The sequence below is a fragment of the Triturus cristatus genome, chromosome 8 (genome assembly GCF_964204655.1).
Source record: "Triturus cristatus chromosome 8, aTriCri1.1, whole genome shotgun sequence".
Lineage (NCBI taxonomy): Eukaryota > Metazoa > Chordata > Amphibia > Caudata > Salamandridae > Triturus > Triturus cristatus.
Window position 1 is genome coordinate 1,169,412,456 of NC_140591.1, and position 26,424 is coordinate 1,169,438,879.

The window sequence follows — 26,424 nt, forward strand, 5'->3', positions numbered from 1 at the left end:
TCTACCAGAATTCTGACGATGGACGAACAAAGAATCTTGGATAAGGGCCTTGGTTTCGTTCCCACCCCAAGAGAAGACGACTTTAGACTTCACCAGGAACTCCACCAGTTCTTCAGAAAGATCCGACTGAGAGCTTTCTTTGAAGGGAAACCGGAAACTCCCACGATAGGGACTGGACTCAAGAACAAATCGAAGTTCACCCCCACATCGGCCATGACACCTAATGAGGTTCTCACCTTCGAGCAAGCGGTCCTGAAAGATGTCGCCGACGCGACCCCCAACCATCATTTTGACAACCTCTCGAAAAGAGAACGACTCACCCTTACCGAATTCACAGACGACCAGTCCATTATTCTTAAACCTGCTGATAAGGGTGGAGCAATCGTCATCCTGGACAAGGATGTCTATGAAGCAGAATGCGAACGCCAGCTCGCCGACATACAATATTACCAACCAATCAACGTGGACCCTACGAAACGTTTGATGACCAGAATACAGAACATCACTACTGAAGCCGAAGCTGAAGACTGGATTTCACATGATGAAGGTGCATTTCTCAATCAAACTAATCCACGTACACCATTCTTCTACTGTCTCCCCAAAATCCACAAGGGTATCAACCCCCCCCCCGGGCCGCCCCATAGTGTCTGGGATTAACTCTGTATTAGAACCACTGAGTAAATTCTGTGATTTCTTCTTACGACCACTCGTAGAAAGAACCCCTACCTACCTGAAAGACACCATGGAAGTACTCAATCTGATACACCAGTTCAGCTCCCCTGACACGATCGACCTTTTGGTGACCCTAGATGTAGTTGCACTATACACCAATATACCCCAGGACGACACTCTGATGGTCCTGGAAGATGCGCTACACTCTCTGGATCCATGGCCATATATCACTCCCATACCGTTTATCTGCGAATGTGCCCAACTCGCGCTCAAAGAAAACTTTTTCGAGTTTAACAACAAACTTTACCATCAAATACAGGGCACATGCATGGGGAGTACTTTTGCGCCGAGCCTGGCCTGTCTATACATGGCCAAACTGGAAGAAGACAAAATCCAAAATCCTACCAACCCCTTCCAAAACAATATCCTTCTATGGCGGCGCTACATTGATGACATCCTTGTCTTCTGGAGAGGGAGTACAGATGAATGTGTTGCTTTCTTCGCATGGATGAATACCATCAATCCTTTCCTCAAATTCACAGGTACCCACTCTCATGAGTCGATTCCCTTCCTGGATCTCTCTATATCCTTGAAAGATGGCTGCTTACTAACTACGAACTACAGGAAACCATCTGATAGGAATAGCCTCCTACTCTATCAGAGCCACCACCCGAAAGCATTGAGGGACAACCTCCCTGTAGGTCAGTTTCTCAGATTGAGAAGGAACTGTAACACCCTCAATGAGTTCGAAGCACAAGCAGCCATCCTGGAAAAGAATCTCATGACAAGGAAGTATCCCACCAGCATCATTAAAACAGCTCACAAAAGGGCCAGGAATAACAACCGTGATGCACTGCTAGAAACAAAGACTAAATCAGAGAACCTGGCACTGACCTGCGTGACATCTTTCACCCCTCTCTCTAACAACATCCAGAGGATAGTGAAACGTCATTGGAAAATACTTAAAACTGGTTCCTTTGACCCCGGTCCCTGCCCCCTCTTTTCGTTCAAACGTACTCAGAACTTAAGAGACATCTTGGTGCATACTCGCCCCAGAACGAACTCTAAACCACGAGAAACTCTGTGGGCACTACCCCCGGTTGTAGGCCATTTCCCATGTGGCTCCTGTACTGTCTGCCCCCAGACCAAACCTGTGAAAGAGTTGGACCTAGGCCTTTCTAGACCTTGGCAATTAAGACGCCACACCAACTGCAACACCAAGAACTGCATCTATCTGATTTCTTGCCCGTGCGGACTCCGATACATAGGCATGACAACTAGACCTGTCAAAACCCGCATCGGAGAACACAAAAGCACAATACGGTGCAAGAAAACACAGACCAGACTGCAGAATCATTTCCTGGAACACAACCACTCCCCTGACAGTCTCAAATGGACTGTGATTGACCACAATCCTTCATGGACACCAACCAACCTGTTCAAAACAGAACAACGCTGGGTCTTTAGACTCCGCACTGATGTCACAGGTCTCAACGACGACATCCCATGGAGTTCCCTCAATCCATAACATCGGCCATCATAGCCCTATTCTGCCATCCTCTGCAGGCCCGACATCTTCATGCTCTGACAGTAGCCCTGACCCCATGCTCTATTCCCACACCATTTCTACGGCTTTCTGACCATGTGCATATAGATTATTGCAGTTTTTATGAGTGGACACATGAGAGGGTTTATGTGTTATTACCGGTACCCACCGGACCTTCACCCTTTAAGCTTCTATCTCCAGACCTATACTACGGGTCTCCTCCCACTTGTAATTAGAACTACAGCTTCAAAAAATGTGTGGACACATGAGAGGTTCGGTGTGCAGACACCTGTAGCCTTCGGACCCTCACTAAAGAATTGTCACCACCTACAACATTGAATGTCAGATTATGAGTACCTTTCTGATCAATCACATTCATCTACGACCACACCTATGTGCAACCAAACACAACTAGTCATTCTACTGACACATTAACTTGTACAGTATCTTGGACCCACAATGGCCGACGCTCCCTTCCCACAAATTAATGGGTGATTAGTACCTCACTTTACTGCCTGACATTGTGGGACCACCACACGGGCGCAGTACGGATGCACCACCTGTGTACACCCCCTCACGTGTCATCTCAGATCTTTGACATAGAGATACCTATACGATGACACGCGTACATCAGGGACGGACCCTACTATACTATACCCGCCACCCATAACCCCTGTACCTTAATGAAGACCACCCCATCTTCTAAACCATATACACACTTTGGTATTCCTTAGACCCGTTTCAAGATGGCCGACGTTCCAACCACAGAGGTTAGGGGGATTACCAGTCTACCATCTCACTGCGATATCACGAGACATCTCTATTTGGGTCTAGTCTCTACGTACAACTGTCGATACACCCTCATGTGTCCTATTCTGAATATTCCTCGGTACGGTTACTCCTACACCATTATACCCCTGACTTACTTTATTTACCTTTTGTCGAGTGTGGGACCATTCCAACATGGCCGCCACACAGAGCTATGTGGAAAGACAGTCCTCCTACTGTTTCTCCGACACACCCAGCTGTTCCGGGTTGAGTGCCCAATCATCGCTGCTCCGGGTCTAGTATCCAATTAACTTTGGACATAAATTGTGCCTCCAAACTTAGTCGACTACCGGCGATCCTGGAGGCACGTAGGTGTTCAGAGAAGAATTCCCGGGGCTTAAGTAAGTACCTGACTTCAGCTACCGTACTGAGCTCTGTTTGTACTATCATTACCTTGCTCAGTCAGCCACAGGGCTCTTTTAAACTAATATGTTTCCTCTCTCCCTCTTCCCCCTCCCACCTTCCCCGCAGTGTTATTGCTAATCCTACGCTGGTTGTCCTCCCTTTTTTTAGCTGGCGCCCCGCGCCCCAGTTGATCTTTATCCGGTATAGCCTGGACCCTAATTCCTTTGGGTAGGTCTACCAGCGTTACTACTCACGCCAGCTTGCCGCCCCCCCACCACGTAGAATAGCCTCGTGCACTGGTAACTGCTGAGTCATCTCACCGGCTCTTATATCCTATCGCACATGTTTAGACATCTAGACTTGTCGTTATGAAGCCGCCTCACTTGACACATATCGACCGTCAGACACCGGTTCAACCACAGCAGTCATGACCCCCACCTAACTCCGCACGACTCACTATGCACTATGGGAGACCACGAGGGATGTCGGCAACAAGTAGTTCCATTGGTCACCAGTCGATTATTAGACACCAGCACAACATGCTCAGTTATGCCTCCCTCTATGACCATGCATGAACTCAGCACTGTGGATTTGTCCACAATGCATGCGCTTCGCATTGAGTTAGTCTGCGCGACCAATACACCCACAGAGTCGATAGATCTATAAGTCTTTCTTGCACCCACCCCTCTCCCTTGGCATGTGGCACAACCATCATGCGAGTATTTCCCCGCACGGAAGGGTTTTGACACCAGGGATATGTATCACACCCCCTGGATTTGTTGCTGACCACTACAGCTTGCCTTTTTTGTCTCCCTATTCCTTCTTTGTTCCCCTCCCTCTCCTTTTAGGTTCGCGCTTAGGGACTCGAATACAACGGGACCCCCTAACTATGGATACATAGGATACGTATTGACCTATATCTATTATTTTTGTTTTCATTTTTCTTTTGGTCCTGACGAAGCGCTACGGATCCGTTAGGGACCGTTGGGAAGCGCGAAACATGTTGACCACCCACCACACGTTCTCACTCTCACTCTAACTTCACTATATACGGGTCGAGAGTAACAGAACTACCTACCTTTCCCCCTACTTTTCCTGAGTACTATTCAGGCATCACTCCCCGTTAGATTTTAACCAGACCCATAGGACTCATTAATAAACTACTTGGGGTTCCTATAGGTCTTTTTAGCCTCACCACATCACCCACCATCCCCACACACCCGCACGCACAACTACGGCTACTCCAATCAAAAGATCTCCGAAAGAGAGCCCTCTTGAAGGGCCCGTGAGGGACTGCAGCGCCACCCCCACGAGGAGCAACGCCCGATGATGATGCTTTGCACCCGCAAGGGTGTGTGAGGGCACTTGGAAAACCACCTAGGAGTACCTGGCCTACACCAGAGACATCACCACGAACCTTACCTACCACCACTATCTTCCCAACCCCTCAGGCAGCTCACCACTCTGGTACTGCCAATCATAGGAACTGATACCATTTTGTGTAGTAAGTTTCAATTTTCAAACCATTTTTATCTGATCGGTTAGGGCAATTGGTTGCAATGAAGTGAACCAAGGATTAGTTAAATAGGAGTCTAGAACTAGTAAAAAAAATATGTCCCAGGAACACAGGGCCAAGTGATCACCCTAAAAACGTTGCAGAAGCGAAGCTTACCCCTTATTCAAAATCTCAAGAGCAGAACCATAGTTGCCAGGTGATTCCATGTAATCATTAAAGTCGTTATTATGCAGATACATTGTTTTTGACGATCTGCAGTTTTTTTCATCTCTATTTTCGACCATGTAGATTTAGCAGAGACAGTTATCAGTCCAATGTAGAATTTAAATATGCAGTGATTTCCTTTCATTTCAAGTTGATGTAGACAGAGAAAATCTACACTTAAGTATGTGGAAGGCACTCACAAATTCTCCTACACCACACTTGTCATACATACATGCCAATTTGATGTACAGTAGTTCGTAAATGAGCTATGAGTGTGTATTAGAACATTGGAATGTTGAGTGCTCCATTGAAAAAAATTGGAGTGCTGTCGGCTTCTAATGGCTTGTAGAAGCCCGGAGCATCGTCATTCCAGTGTTTGTTTACAACTGTTACTGTGAACATAGGCCGCACGGAGCCCGAGGAGATTTAAACCCCATCGAGCTCCATGAGGCCTTTGTTTTACTATTTAGAACATTTTGCCTTCTAGGGGCGGAATATTCTAATAGTCTTACAGTCCTCTGTAGCAGGATCTACCGGGCATTAAAGACCCGCTCTCTTGTTCAAGGTTTGAGCCGACGCGGCCTTTATTGGCCAGTAGAGCCCTCTACGTCTGGCTCTAAAGCTATAATAAATGACAGTCTATTGTGTTCAGTGGAGAGAGGCAGCACACCTGTTTCTTGGTATTACTGGTTAATGACTGCCTGCTTTCACTCTGCCTATAACTCTGCGGTTCAAGGCCGGATCATATTGTGTAAGGAAGCACACAGCTCATGCGCTAGTTTACATAATACTGGCAACGTGGCTTATATTGTCTTTAATAGTATGGATTCTGGTGTGCTCAGTTAAAAGCACACGGTCAAAGTCTTGTATCTGAAGAGAGAAAGGGCTCCTTGCATCATCCAACGGAAAAAAACATTGAACTGACTTTTCTGAATGGCCTCAATAAAAAACATAATGGAAAGGAAGGCAGAAAGGGTGCTTCAGAATGGTCTTTAGCCAGGGCAGTCTTGCACATATTGCTGATGACATGGGGTTGGTGGATTGGGTCATGATCTGGCATCCATTAAAAGTAAGACTGCTGCTGTGAAAACAAGATTTAAAATAATCCATGGTGCACTGCAGCAAAAGCTCTCCATAAGAGACACAAAAAGCCAAGAGCATGAAGTGAAAGAGAAATACTCTTCTGGGGAGGTGCAATAAGCACACTAGATGTTTAAGTAATGGAAACAATAGGTCAGGCAGAGAAATATGCTGTCAAGCCAGGCATAAAACAATGCAGCTAGCAGGGTCTGGCTTGTTCTAAAATGGAGGAAAATTGCCAGTGATCCCGACGTTGCATATGTATGGTGCCTCAGCCCAGGTCTAAATCAGTATTATAAGAAACAATGGTTCTGTCGGGTATGAACAAAACAATTACTTTGTTCTACGAACGGATCGAGGACAATTGAAGAATTAATCCAGAAATGACCACATAAATTATGAAGTACAAATCACACACACAATGTTAAAGTACAACTCACGGTAAAGTCAAATTTAGTGGGTGAAATGCTGTTCTTTATACATAAATTGCATCATTTATATAAACACCCATATCATTTGTAAAGCAAGGTTACCAAAGTAATAAACTGTAAAGTGAATTTGTGAATCAGTGACAAAGTGACATAAGTGACAGAATTGTGCATAATATATACAAAGATTGAATACAAAAAACTTTTTATGTACAAAATATACAAGAAGAGGGCCAGTATTAAAGAGAATTACAATGACACCGTTTCACGAATAAATCAGAGTATGTATAGAAACAGGTCTTGAACTGGTCCTAGCTATTGTCGTCGACGTTTCAACCCAGTGTAAGCGACACTAAATCGTCATGTAGGGTCTTCGTCAGGACTTAAAATAAACGATGGCAACCTGCAGAAGCAAGTAAAGTACGTATCAAAAATGTGATATGTAATTATTTTAGTGTGTGGTCCTAAATATAACGTTGTGATGCACTGATAATGGAGAGGCCATAACTCACCTAGCCAGTGGTCTAGGATGGCCTAACAATCAAGCGTTCAAGTGTTCAAGGACAGAGTACCTCATCCAATGGGGTTTCTGAAAGTGAAATTAAGCGCGGAATGATGTCAAGATACCGCTAACACCAATTATCATAAAACATTGAAGTTGCGCCTCGACAATATTTAAATTACAAGAAGTATGTCAAAGGGAGAATTACGATTTATCAAACGAATTCGCCCCAATGGAAACTAACCAAAAGAGTTCAAACCTACAAGCGCAAACCGATTTGGGAGGTTAAATTCATAAACAAAAGGTTCGAGTGACAATCTCGGAGTAAACACAAAGGTCTAAGGCACTTGGAAAAGGCTCACCTCTAAAGGCGTTTTCCTATACGAAAAGCCGTGTTGGTTGAATGATATGCGTCGGATCCAATCCGAAGTTAAAATTCCGTACCAATATCTGTAAGGGCAAACGCGCATTAAATAAGTAGAGGAGGGGCTCATGGCTGAGTGAAAAAATGTCAAGGGAGGCTTTAGGAGAGTACTTACTTTAGTTCAATGGAAATTAATGCCCAGCGATCCCGACTCACGCTGCCACACCACCTTTCATAGTTGGAGGAAGCTGCAACTGACAGACCGGCTGCTATATGAAGGCACGTCAGTGCAGTCCTATTTGACGTAGGTAGAATGACGTACCAGGGAGGTTGCCAGGCAACCATGGTCGCGTCTGAAACCTGAGGCAGCTGAAGCTAGCGCGAGTGTGTCACCGCGCTTGGCTGACGTAAGCCGACAATCAATATGTCAGTCGGTTAGATTAACTAGGCAAAAAGAGCCGACTGGAGATATATTGTGTGACAGAACGGCATGTATTGCCTATAAGTAACTTAATATAAATCGACACGTGACGCTGTCAGTTTTTTACGGTTTCAATCGAAAAGTGGGACAACATTCGTATGTGAGTATGCGTGGACTATTCATTTGCATAGACAATGGGTAGAGTATGACACAAAATTACGTTTGTTGTGCAAAATAGCATCAATGGGCCATGCCTAAATAGAATGCAGCAAAACACTCAGAGAATGTAGTAAAACATGAGTTAAGATTAAGGCCATCGATATTATATTTGTATGTGAGTATGCGTGGACTATTTATTTGCATAGACAATTGATAGAGTGTAGCACAAAATTATATTTGTTGTGCAGACTAGCATCAATACGCTATGCCTAAAGCGAATGCAGCAGAACACTCAGAGAATGTAGCCGAACATGAGTTAAGAATTCTCGAATAGCCATTAACAAGTGATGGTTCTCGAAGCGGTTATGCGAAACAGACCGCAAAATAAGTGGAACATATGGATTTCACCAAAATATTAGTTTCAATAATGCATGTTCACAAAAATATTTTTGTTTTGCGTATGTTTCGACGAAGCATCATGGATAGTTAATTACAACACCTATACAATCGTGTACAACGAATAACAAGGGAACATACAATGTTCATAAAGACATTTGTTTCATGGAAAAATCAAGTTTCATTATTTACATCCCCTGTACAAATATAAAAACAGCAAAGTTACAAAAGGCATTTGATGAGTATAGCATAAGGGCCATCTCAAATTTACATGTGAAAAGAACTGTTGCAATAACAATATCAAAATGCAATAGTTACTGATCAAACTCATGATACCAAAATTACATATTTCTATTGGGAATGAGCCAACGAGTATGTCATTATAAAAGTTATAAAAAATGACTTTATAATTTACTTGTTATTTTTGGGAATGAGCCAGCGAGTATGTAAATATATCAAGATGATTTCATAATTGACCCATCTCTCTAGATGTTTCCTCAAGGCTATTCAGACCTTGCTGAACAGTATTAAGAGAGTGAATCCATCTGCATTCCTTTCTCTTTAAGTTGAAGACAATTGAGCCACCTCTTGGTGCCAAATTTACTTTTTCTAGCACCCACCATTTAAAATCTTCAGGTTGATGGTTTTGTGCCAGAAAATGATCCACCATGGGGGCCCCTTGTGTCTTGCATCTAATGCGACTCATATGTTGAAGTATCCTGACTTATTTTTTGCGTGGTTTGACCCACATACAAGGAGTCGCAAGGACACCTTATCACATAGATGAGATTGGAACTATTACAGTTTGTGAAACTAGAAGAGTTATACGTTCTGTTGTTGTAGGTGAAGGAAGAACCCTCTATTGTCAAGGGACAGGCTTTGCATTGGCCACACTTGTAATGGCCCATGAGGGGAGGTAGACCGAAGTGTTCTCTAAGGCCCCGAGGTTTAGGTGGTTCAAGGTATGCCTTGACAACACTATCTTTCACATTCTTGCCCCGCTTAAAAGCAAAGATAGGTTCTTCAGTAGTAGAGAGCTCACTGGCAACAAGGTTCCAATATTTTTTGATAATTTTCTTCATGCCATTGCTCTTGGTGTTAAAGGATGTGACACATACAATGCTCTCCTTTTTAGATCTGTTCTCCTTGACCTGTAGGAGTTCGTCTCTTGGGCAATACCAAGCACGTTTTCGTGCGTGTTTTAAAAGACCCATTGGGTATCCCCGTTCCTTTAACCGAGTGGTGAGGATCTGGGTTTCTTTAAAGAAATCAGCTCTTCGTGTACAATTCCTCCTTAGTCTGAGGTATTGGCCATACGGAAGATTATCTCTCAAGCTACGAGGATGGTGAGAATCATACTTGAGGAGGGTGTTCCATTCCGTCGGTTTACGAAAAAGGTCACAGATTAATTGTCCATCATCAACTTCGAAGGTGAGATCCAGGAAATCGATGGTGCTATTGTCATTCGTCATGGTGAATTGAATATCATTAGACCTTTCATTCAACCAGCTATAGAATTGATTGAGTTCATCCTTAGTACCAGACCAAATCATTATCACGTCATCTATGTAACGTTTCCAAACAGTGATGTGGTCAATGAATGGATTTTGATAGCTGTAAAGATGTTCCTCTTCATATGCATCCATGAAGATGTTGGCCAGGCTAGGCGCATAGGTAGCCCCCATCGCCACGCCTTTGCATTGGTAGTAAAATTGCTTCATAAAAATAAAGTAGTTATGTTTCATAGCAATTTCCAAAAGGCCAATCAAAAAATCCGTCGGTATCCAATGAGGTCTCATTCTTTTATTAAGGATGGCTTTAATCACTTCAAGGGCCCTCGTCTGAGGAATGGAGGTGTAAAGCGAGGATACGTCTAGCGTGACCAGTAGCTGGGTTTGGGTATCGAATAGTTGACCCTCCAACAGTTGAATGATATGCATCGTATCACGGACATATGATTTGGTCAAAGGTATCCATGGCTGTAAGAAGTGATCTATAAATTGGTTAAGCGGTTCCAAAATAGATCCACATCCCAAAACAATTGGTCTTCCTGGCGGCTTGTCCAGGCGCTTGTGAATCTTGGGGAGGGTATAGATGGTCGGAATCCTAGCTTCCCGTTTGTTTAGAAAATCACATTCAGATTGACTGAGGAAACCTTGTAACACTCCATCCATCGTAATCCCTTCAATCAATGATTTAACCTCAGTTGTAGGTTCTCTTGGTATAGGGCAATAACTGTCTCTACATCCCAATTGGAGCTCTATTTCCGCAACATAATCTTGTGTGTTCTGCAGGACGACTGCTCCGCCCTTATCCGCGGCTTTAATCACGATTGCCTCATTAGCTCCTAGTGTTGATAGGGCCAACTTTTCTGGCTTGCTGATGTTGTATTTGATGTATTTCTTTTTCTCCAGTAGCTCCATGGTCTCTTCAAGCACAATTCTTTCATACGCGAGTATTTTCTCGCTCATCATATGCGCTCATCATATGCGCACTCTGTGTAAATTTCTGCATTAGTTATTTACATTGGGTGCAATTTGAGTGTCCTTCACATCCACAGAGCTCCAATTTGGGCCTCATGCCACTACACAGGAGGCCTATAGTGAATAGGCATTGGTGTTCACTGGGTAAAATAAAAAACCTGCACAACTAATGCTACTTTTCAGTGAACATGAACACCGTATAGGGGTGGCTGCTTACAACAGCTGCATAGGGGGCATTTCCGTCCCCACAAAAATAAATAATTTTACAGAGGTCCTTCAACTTGAATGGTAGTATGTTACAAGTAATAAATACATGAATTAATCAATAAACATATTTTTTTCATGCACATACCTCCACGTTTTCCTTGTTCCTATTTTGTACCCCTGACTCGGTTTTTCGTTCTGTCGTTGGGAGTTTTTCATCCAAGTTTGGCTGCTGCTCCGAAAGGCCCCACTGCTTCTGCTTTACCCGAGTAATCCATGATGGCTCTGATGGAATGTCGACTTCTTTTAGCAATTCGGCTGTAGTCACTGGCGAAAGCACACCTTTCTCTGTCAAGAAATGAGATGCCAAACAAGCTTACATGAATGGGACACTGGTTATGCATGGAAAGGTTACGAGCCTCACCGCAGGCAAAATTAATCACTGTGTGTAATGAAGTACAAAATATGCTGCACCGGAAGGATCAGCACAGGCCAAGAACCAGAAATGTATGGCATATGGCTATGAAAACATACAGACTTGAGATAACCATTTCTCAAGCTAGCAAAAAACGTGGAAGCATTTGGGGCCTCGTTTGCTAGAATTTGATGCATAGCGGCGCAGCAAACCTTCCTGCTGCGCCTCAAAATGAAAGAGGAGGTATCTCCAAGATACGGCGCATTCTTGTCCTTCTCCCCTGTGCCAGGTGCACAAACAGCAGCCATGTGCTAATGCAGACATCATTGCGTCATGTTGCAAGGGTGTCTGCGTTGTGGGGATGATCAACCATTGATGCCATTTTCCTCATTCTGCAGCACGCATAGAAAGAGGAAAAAATTAGGAGAAATAAAAGTATTTCTCCTCGTTGCACCACTTCTACGCCTCCCCTGGGGAGGAGTAGGATTCTGACGCATTCCCAGCTTTACAAAACATTGTATATCTGGGAATGTGTCAGGTTCCATGGATGTTGAGTGGGATCACCCACAGCAACACCCATTGAATGCCCCTTTCATGCACAGTAATGCATGAAAGGGGCCCATATTTACAAGGCCGAGAAAAGTCACACAGGGTGGCTTTACGGGGCTTTGTAACTATGGGCAGCCCAGTGCACTGCCAATGTGTCAAAAAAGTGATGCACCGGCGGCGCAGAAGACTTGTAAACGAGGCCCTTGGTATCTAATGGATGGACTATCTTGAACCGACGTTCTATACAGCTGAAAAGAACTGGCTGCTAAAATCATCTAGGGATTTCTCAGCACATTCGTAGGGTACGCAATTTGCCTTTATTTTTGTATTTCTTGTTTTTCGTGTAGGTTTGAATATATTTTTTCTTGTGCCTCCTATCCTGGTAAATCTATATAAAGTACATTTTAAAGATAATAGATGGGTAGGGAAGGAGTCAAGTAATGAGTAAACTATAACATAGGAGATACAGCCACCGAGGAGTTTTTTTTAAATAAATGCAGGAACACATTGCCGAATTTAGGCATCAAAATGCAGTGTTTCCACTCGGAGCTAAGAACAATGACCTCAATACGAATCTCTTTCACGGGTGCACTGGTGTTATTTTACAGAAAGCTGAATGGAAAGAAAAAATAATTCAGACAAACCACACAAAAAGGAACGGAGGCTCTAAGACTTGTCAGTATCTTGTGAAAAAGAACGCTGATTATCGCACTTTCACAACCCTACTTTGTAATATTATAAAATAAACTTTCTTTTTCCTCTTGGGATCTCTATCATTAGAATTCCATGGTAATTCCGATTTCCCAGTTCAAGTGGACACAGGCCTTTGCGTTTGAACTTAGATTACGAACTGTGTGACAACTTCACAGAGAAGCAGCATTTTTACCCTGCAATAATTCTATCCAATGAAACTTGGTGAGAACAGTGAGGAAAAAAACACAATTTTCCGAGTCTTGAAGCTCAGAAAGAGGGAAAAGATGATATTACCAGGCTATCTTTTATCCCAACCTGCAGAACTTTTAATGATACGGAATACTGCACTGGGAAAGACCCAAACCCTAGGGTATCACGAATACCCTGTGCTCTCCTGCAGCAGCATTTTACTGCGGAGCTTGGAGTGAGCATCTTGATGCTAAAGCGTACTATATGGCCTATGCAGAACAGGCACCGATGAAGGGTTAGGGTGTTATCTGGGCCACTTGGGATGGATTCAGAAGTAGGCCTAGTACAGTGTTATTTTGACCACTATAATATCAAAGCCCTCTTCGTGAATTTGTCACCATCTTCCTGTGCTTTAGTTTGACTGTACATCAGGAGCATTTAGAAACATTCATAGGTTGGCATTAATGAATATGAACGATACTTCATACCGGTAACGATCGGTTTGCAGCCTGTTCTGGTGTAGATTCACATGCTGTGCAAACTCCTGCTATCTACTGTTAGGCTCGGAACATTACACACTCTTTCTTAGAAGAAAGAACATCGGGTTCAAGGTAACTTATGGTACAGCTCCTGAAACTCACAATGCACCAGGGCACAGATTTCACCTCGGATTGTGTTTTCTCTCCAAGGGTAAACTGCATTTGGGGAGCTGCCAAGTATTATCATGGCTGTATCCTTGGAAAGGAACATCATGGTACTATAGACAGGTAGAACATAATGTAGGTGACGGACAAACCATCTCCCTTCAGACTCGTAGGCTACAAACCAATTGTTGCAGGTAAATAACATTTTTCATTTGAAGCATGTGTAGATCGCATGCTAAGCATAAACTAAAAGTGCTGCAGCAACAAATGATGGACGGAATGCTGAGTGAATCAATCATTCACCCCCAGTCAAGAGATATGGGCTAAATCCATCATTCTTTTGCTCACTACACCACCCCAGTTTGGACCCAGCCATATGCAAATCAGTCTTGACCCTGTGTCTCATGGAAACAGTCCAGCCCAAACTGCCAAGCAGGGTCCTCCCTGGATAAGAAACAAGCATCCTGGGTCCTGTTTTGGGGTATCACCCCTAATCAGCCAGGCTAGCTTGAATCCAGTGGCACAGTGAGCATGGGACCCACATCTGGGCATACCCATCCCACTTACATAGAGTAACAAGCATTTACAATGCAATGGTCTCGGCATTGGTAAAGTTAGAGCTATTGGCATTGCTCATGACATTATTTTTGTTTATGTTTTTAAGACATTTAAAAAAACGCCATTGTTATTTACAATGTCAATAGCTTAATCACTCTCAAATGCGAGACCTATTGCATTTGCACCCACACACAGAGCCACCTACACACACACTGATTAAGCTATTGACATTGTAAATAACAATGACGTTTCTCTACATGTTTTAAAATCAAAAACAAACAAAAATAATGTCATGAGCAATGCCAATAGCTCTAACTTTAACAATGCCGAGACTGTTGCATTGTAAATGCTTGTTTTTAAAGGGGGCTCGAAACGGGTCTCTATCGGAGTCTATTTTGTGCCCTAGCAAAGACAGTCTTTTTTCCCAGACTGCAGTGACTGCTGCCTAGCTGTCACTGCAGTCCAGAAATAAGTGCCAGGGCACAAAACAGAGCCCGATAGAGACCCGTTTCGAGACAGCAGGAGCATCATGTGCGCTGCTGACACTGCTCACTTCTCACTAGTGTCCGTTGCTCACTTACCACTAGTGGAGAAATTACGGCATGCATGCCAGGCGAGAGTTGTAGGGGGAAGGGAAATCCTTTTCTTTTTTTTCGTTTTTTTTTTAAAACCTTTATTGACAGTTCAATCAAGAACAAGTATGGGCCTACAACCCCCCGGGGCCGGCCGCTAAGCAATCAGAGCAAAAACAGGCAAATGTAAACACAGGCAGCACTTCGGGGAGCAGAATCGTAATGCTAATACTGTGAACAGCGTAGGTAGGGCACCAGGAGAAAAAGGTTTTCATTTTATAATGAAACAAGGCAGAAGGATCAGGTGCCAGACAATGTTCAAACAGCAATTACAGGTATGCAGAGTAATAGACGTAAACGATTCACAGCAATCTATTAGGTCAATGGCGCAAACACAAGAACATCAGGATGGGGAAGAATATCATAAGCAGTGGCGCCTGCAGTCCCCCGCCAGAACTCCCGGAGAGCACCCCGGAAATTGTGGTACACATGGAGCGGCAACGAGTCATAGCAAAGGAGGTGTATCACGCTGATCCCGGAAAAAGAAAAACAAAAAGAATCAGAGCAGAAAAAGGAGGCCATGGAAAAAGAGAGAAAAGACTAAAGAATCCCCTCCCCCAACCCCCCACCCTGCACCTCTGCAGATGAGTACGGCCCCCCCCCCCCCCAGCAGTGTGCCTGTCGCCCTGGAACCAGACCCGAAATATAGGAGAGTAGGGAAAAAGAAGTAGGAAAAGAACCCCACCAGACGGGGGGGTAGAGAAAGTATTAATAAACTGGAGGAGGGCCTTCAAAACATACCCCCGGCTTCTCCCTCCAGCACGGTAAGTTTCCCCCAAAGTGAACAATAAACAGCACAAAATCGATCTTCTCAAAGAAAGATGGGGAGCATTATGCACCTATTATGCTGTTAGCTATGCCAGGAGAGCACGCAACCCCTGAGCCCGCCCGTCCACTAGATGACCACCCCTGAAGGATCAGCCTTATCCCTGACCACTCTTTGGAATTCTGCCCATGCCTACCCCTCGACCCAGCACCATATCCGATGTTCCAAAGTAGAGGATTGTCCAAAAACGTCCGAGAAGCGACGAACACAGGTGGGGTGGAAGTCTCTGAGCATCAACACAGTCCGCAGCGTGGAGAAACAGGCTTCCCAGTGCTGCCCCAGGATATGCACCGCACTCAAGGTCCAGGAAGGCAGAAGCAGCCAAAGCAGACAATAGTTGCTGGAGTTGTCCCTGGGTCGCAGGAGGGCACGTACGGGACGAGGCTACCACATCCCACTCAGGTCCAATGCCTCCGGGACAGATCAGGCCCTCAGCTGGACGAACACACTGTAGCATACTGGCCGAAGTGTCCAGCTGTGCACTAACCTCAGGGGTGGCCGCCAAAGTGTCCTCCTGTGCGCAGTGTGGGTAGTCCCTGTGTACGTGCGGACAGGCGGGCCGCCATGGCCCCAGCGCCGACGCCACACCGTCGAGCTTACTCCCCAAGACCCCGACACCATGAATCAAGGAGGAGTGAAGAGCACCAAGGGCCTCGAGGAGGTCGCCGTACCCCAGCCCAGCTCTCTGCGATCGCGCCGCCACACTCCCAAAAGTCGCACTCTCACAAGCTCGCTGCGACCCAGCGGACAGGATGGTAGGCTCCATCGCAACAAGATGGCCGCCAAGTATGCCGACCCTCACCGGGGCCTGGACCCCGGGACAAGCGTCTCGATGTTCACGTCGCTGGTGACCGGGTTCCAGGGGCAGGCGAAAAGTTATCCGTTGCGTGGTCACGGGCAACAGTCGTCCCCACTACGGACCAGCTCCCGTAAAAATCTGGGGGCGGCCCGCAATGATCAGGGCAGGATACGGGCGGCGGCCGGGCAGCTCACCATCAAAGGCAGGGGCAGCCACCGGAGGATCTGAGAATTGCACCCCCGGGCATGCACTCGGTCCGCTACGTTTGACAGTAGAAACGACCACGACGAAATGTAGGCCGAGTTTGGCACCGCTCCGGTGGACCGACTCCACCCAGTCACAACAGGCCGCTGTTGTTAAACTGCCACCCGGCCACGGCGTCCACTCGAGGTCCCGGCTCCAGGGCCGCACAGGCCGCAAAGTTCAAATGCACATTTCTCCGGCGATACCGCAGCCAGAAACCTCGGAGTCACACAGTCGGGTGCCACTCTCCTTCCGAAACACGACCGCGTAGCACAGGTTGAGGATCTCGTGCAGGATATCCGTGCGGGATGCGGAGGTTCACGGAGCCGGGAGTCTACGCTGCCGTCCCGGTCGCCATCTTGGCTCCTCCTCCGGGAAATCCTTTTCACTCTGGATTTCCCTTCTCTTTCTGAGACTCAGGAGCAGCAACACTGTCGCTGTGTCACCAGGGCTTTCGGTGGAAGCTTTCTCAATATTATATACAAGCCACAGTTGCTACATATTTATGTTTTGCAACTAACAACCATTGACAAAGTCAATAGTCCTGACTTGTAGGTATGATGCTACTTGTTGTATCATATATCTGGATGCAATGACAAAACCAGCAAGATACAAGTCTGATGCACACTACGCTAAGCACAGATTTTTGGCTTACGTGTTTTTAGCCACGCCCCTAATTACATTTACTACGCCCCTTTGAGACCCCCCCCCTCCCCCCCAGTTTTTTTTTATCCCACTTAAAGCCCTGGGCACAGGACTGTAGCAGGTTTGACAGTACTGCTGGCCTGGGCTGGGTCTTCCGTCATTCCTTGTGTGCAGGGGCCACAAACTATGGACAGATATGAGTTTCCCTTGCACTAGTGATTGCTTTCTCTGCGAGTCAACATCGCCGGTCAGTAGCTGTAGGCGCACAGAGCACGAGGCTAGTGACAAGGAGGACACACTGCCGCCCCTCCCCCAACCACGCTAGACGAGCACCCCGAGGTGGAATGGAAGCACAGAAAACAAACATAAAAAGCCTCGGCACTCAGTCCAGTTGCAAATGAAAGCAACCTGATAGAGAATCCATATTTCATACTCATTTTAAATATCAGTATTACTCATCTGAGCTTCAGGATGGCCTAGAGCGGCCACTCACCACCGACCTCCGCAGTGACGGTAAGGTCACACTTTGAATCCCAGCACGACGATTCAGCATTCCATCCTTCCGAAGTCGGTACACGAAGTACCCTCACACTGTATAACCTCAACGTATTTACGGTGCTCAGAAACGAGGCGTGAAACGCTCGAAAACAAAAAGGTCATTATCGAAAGCTGATTGCACAGAGATAACGTCCAATCAGGGTGCGGCCAGTGTAGGTGCAGAGATCTGCCGTGCAACACTAGACACAGAAGCAAAACTACGAAGAACCGAATGCCCAAAAAGAAACCGATATATGTGTAGATTTCCCGTGTATTAATGAGGTTTTCACTATAGAACCTGTACTTTGGAAAATGGTGCACACTAAAGCCGTGTGCGCGCATGCGCCTTTGCTCAGCAGTAGACAACACATATGTACACATGAGGTGTTCAGAGGCTGCAAGAGGCCTTACCTGCCGGACTCCACACAGAACAAGCCGAGGGCACCGGAAGACACCACCGCCTTTCTCCGAGGCAGAGCAGAAATGCCTCGGAGAAACGCAGCGTCCTTTTCGGATTCGGGGGCGTGTTTTGCTGTTGACTCCTCCCTGAGACTTCTCGCAAAAAACACGCCCCCCGATCCAAAAAGGACGGGGCCTAATAGGAATGACTGACCTCTTCTCCAATGGCTGGCCAGCATTCAAGAGGCCAGCCAATGGAGAACAGGGGAGAAGAGGGGCGGGTTCAAGCCCCTCTTCTCCAAGTCATTAAATCTCGGAGCGAGACTGCGCAAGCGCAGCCTTCGCAGCCGAGACCTAAAAAGCAGGACCCAGTCCCTGAAGTAGTGACTTGAGAGAGGAGATAGGAGACATCTTTAACAGTGTTTTCAGAACAGTCTGCACCAATTGTGCCTATTGGCAGTTTCGAAAATCACCACAGTAAGCAACTGTGTTTAATAGACATCCAAGAAATATCCTTACATATGCCTCTGGGTTATTACCCAAGAACACTATTGTAGCCCCTTCTTAGAGAGTTAAATGTGGATTAAGGACAGCATGCAGCATACGTTTGACTTTGGCATAACATAGTCGAATGCACCTGATGATCCACCTAAGAAAGCCTGTCTGTGAGAAGGGATTGCCGAGGTGGGGTTGTGCAAAAGCAGGTTATTTAGTATTTCTGATGCACCAATTGGTGCTATGGAAGTTCCCGGTCTCCCAGTCCTCAGGGGTTGAAATCTTTCCTCAATGCACAGTAGTAGTGGGACAGCTGAAATATGTACAAACCTGATGTGAGAAAAAACACAATCTGAGGTGGAGCCTGTATCCTAGTGCATCATGGGTTTCAAGGGAGGTAACACAGTCACCTCAAAAGCAAAAGCCTTTCTTTGAAGGAAAACAACTTGTAATGTCCCGAGCCTAATACTGGATGGTAGGAGTTTGCACAGCATGTAATCCACAGCTAAAAATATTGCAAACATACAATGTTCCAACTGTATATTCAGGAAGGAGCAAGAATCTTAGCAGATCATTCTGCCTCAGGCTGGTGTTCAGAGAGTCATGTAATAAGCCACTGGCTGCAACTGGAAGAGAGAGCAGCAACATCACTAAATACATGGTTGGCTGTCTAAACAATTTGATTTAGACCAAGCCTACCTCGAATTCACACCTTAATGGGAACCTTTCCATCCAAAGGGTAAAGAACAAACGGAGTTGACTTTTCCCAACACATCACAGCTCCGAAGGAGCGTGTGCAGCTTTGTCGACTGCTTGATGTAACATGCAGGCTTTGTTGAGATATATAAACAGTGCAGTGGAAGTGGAAGAAAATAGCCACTATACAGGTCAGAGAATGGCTGAGAGGTGTGGTATTCTGGGGAATGTGCAGATTACGAAAGAACACGTTATTATAACTGGACTTTGTCTTTCACTGGGCCTTCAGTTTATCATCTCTTTAAGTGAACAGTAGCAATAAAATGATTTGAAGCTGGTTACTGTATAAGGCAAACTGGGCTATCCAGCTAACAGTCTGAAGACAACCACACGGAGTACTTGCTCTGAAACTAGAATTGGCTATGTTAATGTTATGTTAACCACGGTTTTATAAAGCGCACAGCTACTCTACTGAGTGTCCCGGCGCTGGGTGAATGGGACTGAACTAGACAGGCAGGAAAAGTGTACAGAGCGCAAAGTGTTACGTTATTGCTGAAACAGCCATGTTTTTAGGGCTTTTCTGAAGAGAAGCAGATCCTGAAGAAGTCTCACAGCAGGTGGCAGATCATTCCATAGTTTTGCCACTCTCAGCCGGAAGGAGCGGCCTCCAATTCGAGAGTATTTCACTACCGGAGTACAGACTAGCGACAATGAGGCGGAGCGAAGAGAGCGTTGTGGATGATAAAATTGAACTCTCTTCCTCAAGTAAAGGGCACCATACCCATGTAAGGCCTTAAAAGCCAGCACCAGGGCCTTAAACTGTATCCGCTTGTTCACATTTTCAGCCTGCAGATTTGCCTAGACCACATCATGTTCAATGTGGAATCTACCCTATTTTGCCTCGAGTGTGGCCATATATAACTCCCAGTCCCATGGGTCAATTCATTTCTATCTTGCTCTATTTTGTAGCATTCCAGGCACAGTGGGACCATTCCCAGCATAATGGTACCCCGTGCACAGTGTGTCATCCATGGCATACTGCTGCATCCGTAGCATTTCTATGACTATTCCAGACATAAAGGTTACTAACCTCACCACAGTGGCGTTTATCCTTGGCATACTTTTTCGCTGTAGTGGATAAAGCTCTAGCAATGCACTGGTGCTCAGAATACGCTGATTTGTGCAAACATTGCCAACGTAATGTTCCAGGTTTGCCCAATGCACCGTGTATTATTTATATTAACTATGTCAATGCTCAATTATTTGAAGCATCAATACGTGCGAAAGACTTTGGGGCATATTTACAAGCCCTGTGCACCACCGGAACTTCACTTTTTGTGACATTCCGGTCGTGTACAGGCCTTAGCCATATCTACAAGGCCAAGTAAAGCCATCCTGCGTGGCTTTTTATTACCTTGTAGATATAGAGTAAGGTGAGGCAGTGCTGCCTTGCCTTACTCTGCGTGAAAGAGGCATTCTATTGATGTTGCTATGGGTGCTCCCACTGCACATCCATGGAATTTGACGCTGCCCCATATTTACAACATCAGGTAAACCTGGGGCAGCGCCAAAAACCTTGTGCCTCAATAGAACAGGCGTAACGAGAAGAAATGTTTACATTTCTCCTCGTATTTTCTTCTTTCCATGTGTGCTGCATTCTGAATCACACATAGCAAGAAGAAAACACCTCTTGTGACTGTTTTTGTGCCGGAAGGTGCCCCTTCCTGCATAAAACCAATCATGCCAACAACACAGACACCATTGCAGCATGGTGCAAGGATGCCTGCGTTGATGCACGGCTGCAAAATGTGCGCCGGCAGAAAGGACAGGAATGCACCATATCTTGTAAATATGGTGCATTCCTGTCCTTTCGAATTGGCATGGGGCAGCGCAGCAAAATGACTTGCGACTCTGCTCTACACCAATTCCTTGTACATATGCCCCTTTGTCTATATGGTTGTTTCAATATTTTATATCCACTGAATTTTGAAATTCCTTATGATTGTAAGACTTACCAAGATGACTCCTTAAGATTCAGTTTCGAACATAGCATGACTGAAAAATCCAAGCAGATATAAACAACATAATAGTACTGTAATGTACCTTACAATTTGACAGCTGGGGGCCTTGTTTTAAAGTAATTTTGAAGTACGTTAAGTAGTACCTCTGTAATACTTCTTTATATACTCTTACATGCATTTGTGAATTGGACCCAAAACATCTAAAATAACAAAATGGAAATATTCATATGAAATTAGTACAAACCGAAAGGAGTGTGCCCTCTCTCTCAATTTTTACTAACAGGAAGTAGAATGATTCAGAGCTCAATCACAAAGCCATCCTAGAGTACTTAAGAGTACTACTGTAGTAATGCTACCTGGTCCAGTGAACAGCGGACGCAGCAGCAGGCAGAACCGGGACCCTGACGTTGTTTGTTCCCTCGCCGCCACTTTCCATACTGGCCGCAGCAGAGGGGAACTACAACTCCCGCCATCCCCTGCCTTCCACCGGACTTCCGGACTTCCTGCCGGACACCAGCGCGCCCGGAGGCGCTATTTAATCGGAGGCTCCCTCGGCAGAGCGGGGGGCTTCTTACCTGGTCCAGTGAACAGCGGACGCAGCAGCAGGCAGAACCGGGACCCTGACGTTGTTTGTTCCCTCGCCGCCACTTTCCATACTGGCCGCAGCAGAGGGGAACTACAACTCCCGCCATCCCCTGCCTTCCACCGGACTTCCGGACTTCCTGCCGGACACCAGCGCGCCCGGAGGCGCTATTTAATCGGAGGCTCCCTCGGCAGAGCGGGGGGCTTCTTACCTGGTCCAGTGAACAGCGGACGCAGCAGCAGGCAGAACCGGGACCCTGACGTTGTTTGTTCCCTCGCCGCCACTTTCCATACTGGCCGCAGCAGAGGGGAACTACAACTCCCGCCATCCCCTGCCTTCCACCGGACTTCCGGACTTCCTGCCGGACACCAGCGCGCCCGGAGGCGCTATTTAATCGGAGGCTCCCTCCCCGTCGCGGGACGCGCGCGGGCGGCGCCGGGCTGAGCCCGGGCAGAGGGCGGGCCGTCTGTGGCCGTCAGGGGACGGAAGAGGCTGGGCTGGGCCACCCCCCCTTTGATTTGCGGTTTGGTCAAGTGCTCTCCTCATCTGGACTAAAGGTTAGTGGGTGTATTTATTCACCATGGGGAAGGCATCTGCAAACCCCTCTGGTTCGGGCCCTAGGAGTCCTCCCATCATCACGTCGGCCCTGGAAAGCATGATAGAGGATGCTTTTCTGTTGGTCACATCGGAAATCGAGGCCACCGAACGGAGACTTTCATTGGGTCAAAATACTCTTATTAACGAAACAGTCGATCTACCTCTGTCCCGTGGTGTGGTTAATACTGACTCTCGGACCCCTGTGCCGCTCTTACCTAACATAATAGTTGCAAACTCTACCCAACATAAAAGTTCTTCTAGATTAATAGAGGTCAATCAGTTTGCCACCCCAATTATTGAAATAGCAGACTCACAGCAGGAAACGGATGCTGTTCCCACCACCGCTAAATCAGCTCCAGCTCCTAAGACCACTGGAGGAAAAAGAAAGAGTGGCATTACTAAAGCTCCTATTGCTAAAAGGAAACAACCCCCACGCAGCAATAAAACTCAACCCACTCCTTTGAGTTTGTGGACACGTGGGAAATCTATAGTAAATACGGGACCGGTTAATGTAAGCACACACTTACAGGGCCCAATCAATAGCACTGATGCCTCATTGACCATTACCGCAGCAACTAACTCATCGTGTATACAAACACAAACTGAGCCTATACTTGTACATGGCATGCCGGGTCGGCCATTCGAAAACTTAATTGATACTATTGTGGACTCAACTTTTAATCAACTGAAAAGTCTAATGGATAAACAATTTAATCTTATTTTTAAACGTCTGGATAGACTGGAAAGCCTAGTTAAGAAGGAAGATGCAAAAAGGAAAGGAACTTTTATCATCGATCAATGCAGGGGGGAACGGTTACTGAAAGACATAGAGGCCACCATTAAGGGGACTCAAGAAGGAAGTGGCAAATGCACCTTAACTGCAGCAGATAATAGGGTGTGCTTGCCCAGCGATTCCGCTTCAAGTAATTTGGTCAGCACCACCTTTTTGTCAGCAACATCTGTGATCGCCAATCCCCCCCGTCTCCCCCAACATCCAACAGCAGCTCCCCCCAAGATAGCACCTCCCAATCTAACTACACCTACTAACCATGAGTTAATCATCCCTACCCGGCCTATAAAACATGCCACCCCGGTACTTAACCTACCGCCGGAGGCATGTCCTTATGTTTTAATTTTAGCCGGGGCACCTCCCCTAAAAGAGAACCAAAGTGAGTCTTGGGATCAACTCAAGAACAAGTGTATTGATTGGTTATGTAGGTTCAAGGGGGTGGGCATGGAGACTGCTAATGCAATTCTGATGGTGAGACGGGTGGGATGGGCTGGTCCCCTGATGAAAAATATTGAGGGTGACTGCATAGTCATAAATTTCAGGTACCCCCCCCTGGTAAAAAAGATTCTAAAATGTAACACTTTTCATCCTAATACTGCTACGGCTATAACTGCATTACCACTGGGCTTCTTCTACAGACCACCCCAAAGTAATCATCACCCTATTTTACCAACTTATCCCGTACATAATCGGTTCAATGTTTTGACCGACTTGGAGGGCCAGGATTGACTCTCGTGTAAATCTTCAAACATTGCATCACTGCCTAGGGAGGTATTATCAGTCAACCGGGCTATGTCCAATCCCAGTCCTACCGAGAACCCTCAAGTGGCTAGCTCGGCAGAGCGTATCCCCTCAAGTACTTCCAATTGTACTCACGTGCCCTTTGCCCAACATTTAAAAATATTAAGTTGGAACATTGCTGGCCTAAAATCAAAAATGAACATAGTAGAATGGACCAATATGGTCAGCAATTTCGACGTTCTAATGTTCCAGGAGACCTGGTGCACCAGCAGCTTGCTACTTGAGGGTTTTGTCTGTTTTAATAGTACTGCCCCAATTCCTGAAGCTGGTCGACCCAGCGGGGGCTTATCCACATGGATAAAGATTACCGCAGGATGTACCACTAAACCCTTATGGACAAACGATAGCCATCTTCAGGCCACAATATACTCAAACGGGATTACGTTATGTTTTATTAATTTTTATAATAATGATTTTAAATCACTTCCGAATAAGAATTTTATTGTTTTGTTTGATTTTATCGATGATTTGCTAGCAGGCAACAAGTTTGGGAAATTGGACGGCATCTGCTTAGGGGGAGACTTTAATGCACACTTATATAACAGAATGGCGAATACCATAGCCCCATCCCACGTGACTATTTCATGTAAAAGAGGGGAAGAACTGTTCAACTATTTATCCTCTAGGGATCTAACCGATGTAATGGCAAAAGCCGGTGGATCTCCCGATACTGATCAGTTGCCCACCTATATAGGTCGTGGCTGTTCTTCCACCATTGATTATGTTTTTATATCATCGTCCCTTGAGAATTGTCTTGTCAAAGCTGAGGTCCTATCAACTTGTCACAGTGACCATAACCCCATTCTGACAACGATCAAATTTGTTAATAAATTTACTAAAAGGAAAGAAATTGGGGCAAGGGATTTGGTCGTATCCACTGACAAATGCAGAGTAATTTGGAAAGGCATTAACAATAAAATCTTACTTGAACGAATTATAAAATCTCACCTCATAATTGTGGAAACATGCTTGTCCAGCGATTGCCAGGACACAGAGATTGTTGAGGCTTTTGTTGGCCTTTGTTCTGCCATCAAGCAGGAAATTTCTAAGCCCATTAGACATCACAATAAGAGCCAAAGATGGTTTGATGGGGCCTGTTCACCGGCCAACCGGGACCTGCGTAAGGCACTTGCCGATAAACCTCGGAACATGACACTGGTTAAGGCCTTGAGAAAAAGTTATAAACAAGCCACAAAACTACGCTCTGATGAGATTTTAAAGGAGAGGTGGGATTCACTGGCACGTACCGCAGCACTGAAAGATGTGACTGGGTTCTGGGGCGAAGTAAAAGCTCTGAGGTCCATGGGATCCAATTTAACCCCCATTAACTGCAATATACCAACTAAATCATGGGAGGAGCATTTTGCTAAAATATACACAGCCCCAGTAACAACCACAGATTTTTACTGTACAGATATTAAGGTTGTCATTTCCATCTCCGAAGTAGAAGATGCCATTAATCAAAGCGCAGGGAATAAAGCCCCTGGTCCTGATGGACTATCAATTGACTTGATCAAATCTGAACCAGATTTTTGGTCTCCTTTGCTGTGCAATGTCTTCAACAATTTGTCCAATACTAAAATCCCTGATACTTGGTCAAGTAGTGTTATTGTGCCCATCTTTAAAAAAGATGACAGATTAAACCCTAGTTGTTACCGCCCCATATCTCTAATAGATAACACACTGAAGATTCTGGGCAGGGTGATTTTTAACAGAATCAGACTTTGAGCAGAGGAAAATCACATTCTTCATCCCTGCCAGCTGGGTTTCAGAAGCAAAGTGGGAACAGTTGAACAATGCTTGAACTTAAATCTCATTTTAAGTAAGTATACCGTCGCTAAAAAAGTCCCCCTGTATTTGGGTTTTATGGACCTATCGTCAGCGTTTGATTTCGTAAATCGTTCGAAACTCTGGGAGATTCTTTTAAATTATGGATTAGATGAGTCACTAGTCCATTTTCTGGCACATTTGCATAGAGACCTAAAAGCACGAGTTAGGATAAATAAGGAGGGAGAGGTCTCCGGGGATATTTTAATTGGCAGAGGGGTCAGACAAGGTTGTGTCTTGGCCCCTCTACTTTTTATTCTGTATATAAATGAATTAAATAAATCCCTGTCTAATCTTTCATGCGATGTGCCGAATATCAACGGCAACTCACTCCCAG

General features: G+C 45.6%; 1 protein-coding gene across 10 annotated transcripts in view; it reads right to left on the reverse strand.

The window, feature by feature from the left end:
- CRACDL (CRACD like) overlaps nt 1-26,424 on the reverse strand; it is a 494,556-nt gene that overhangs the window by 22,484 nt on the left and 445,648 nt on the right. For all 10 annotated transcript variants that reach the window (XM_085622830.1, XM_085622825.1, XM_085622824.1 and 7 more), the window contains one exon: nt 11,297-11,496. In XM_085622830.1, coding sequence (XP_085478956.1) covers nt 11,297-11,496 — 200 coding nt within the window. The remainder of the gene's footprint in view (nt 1-11,296; nt 11,497-26,424) is intronic.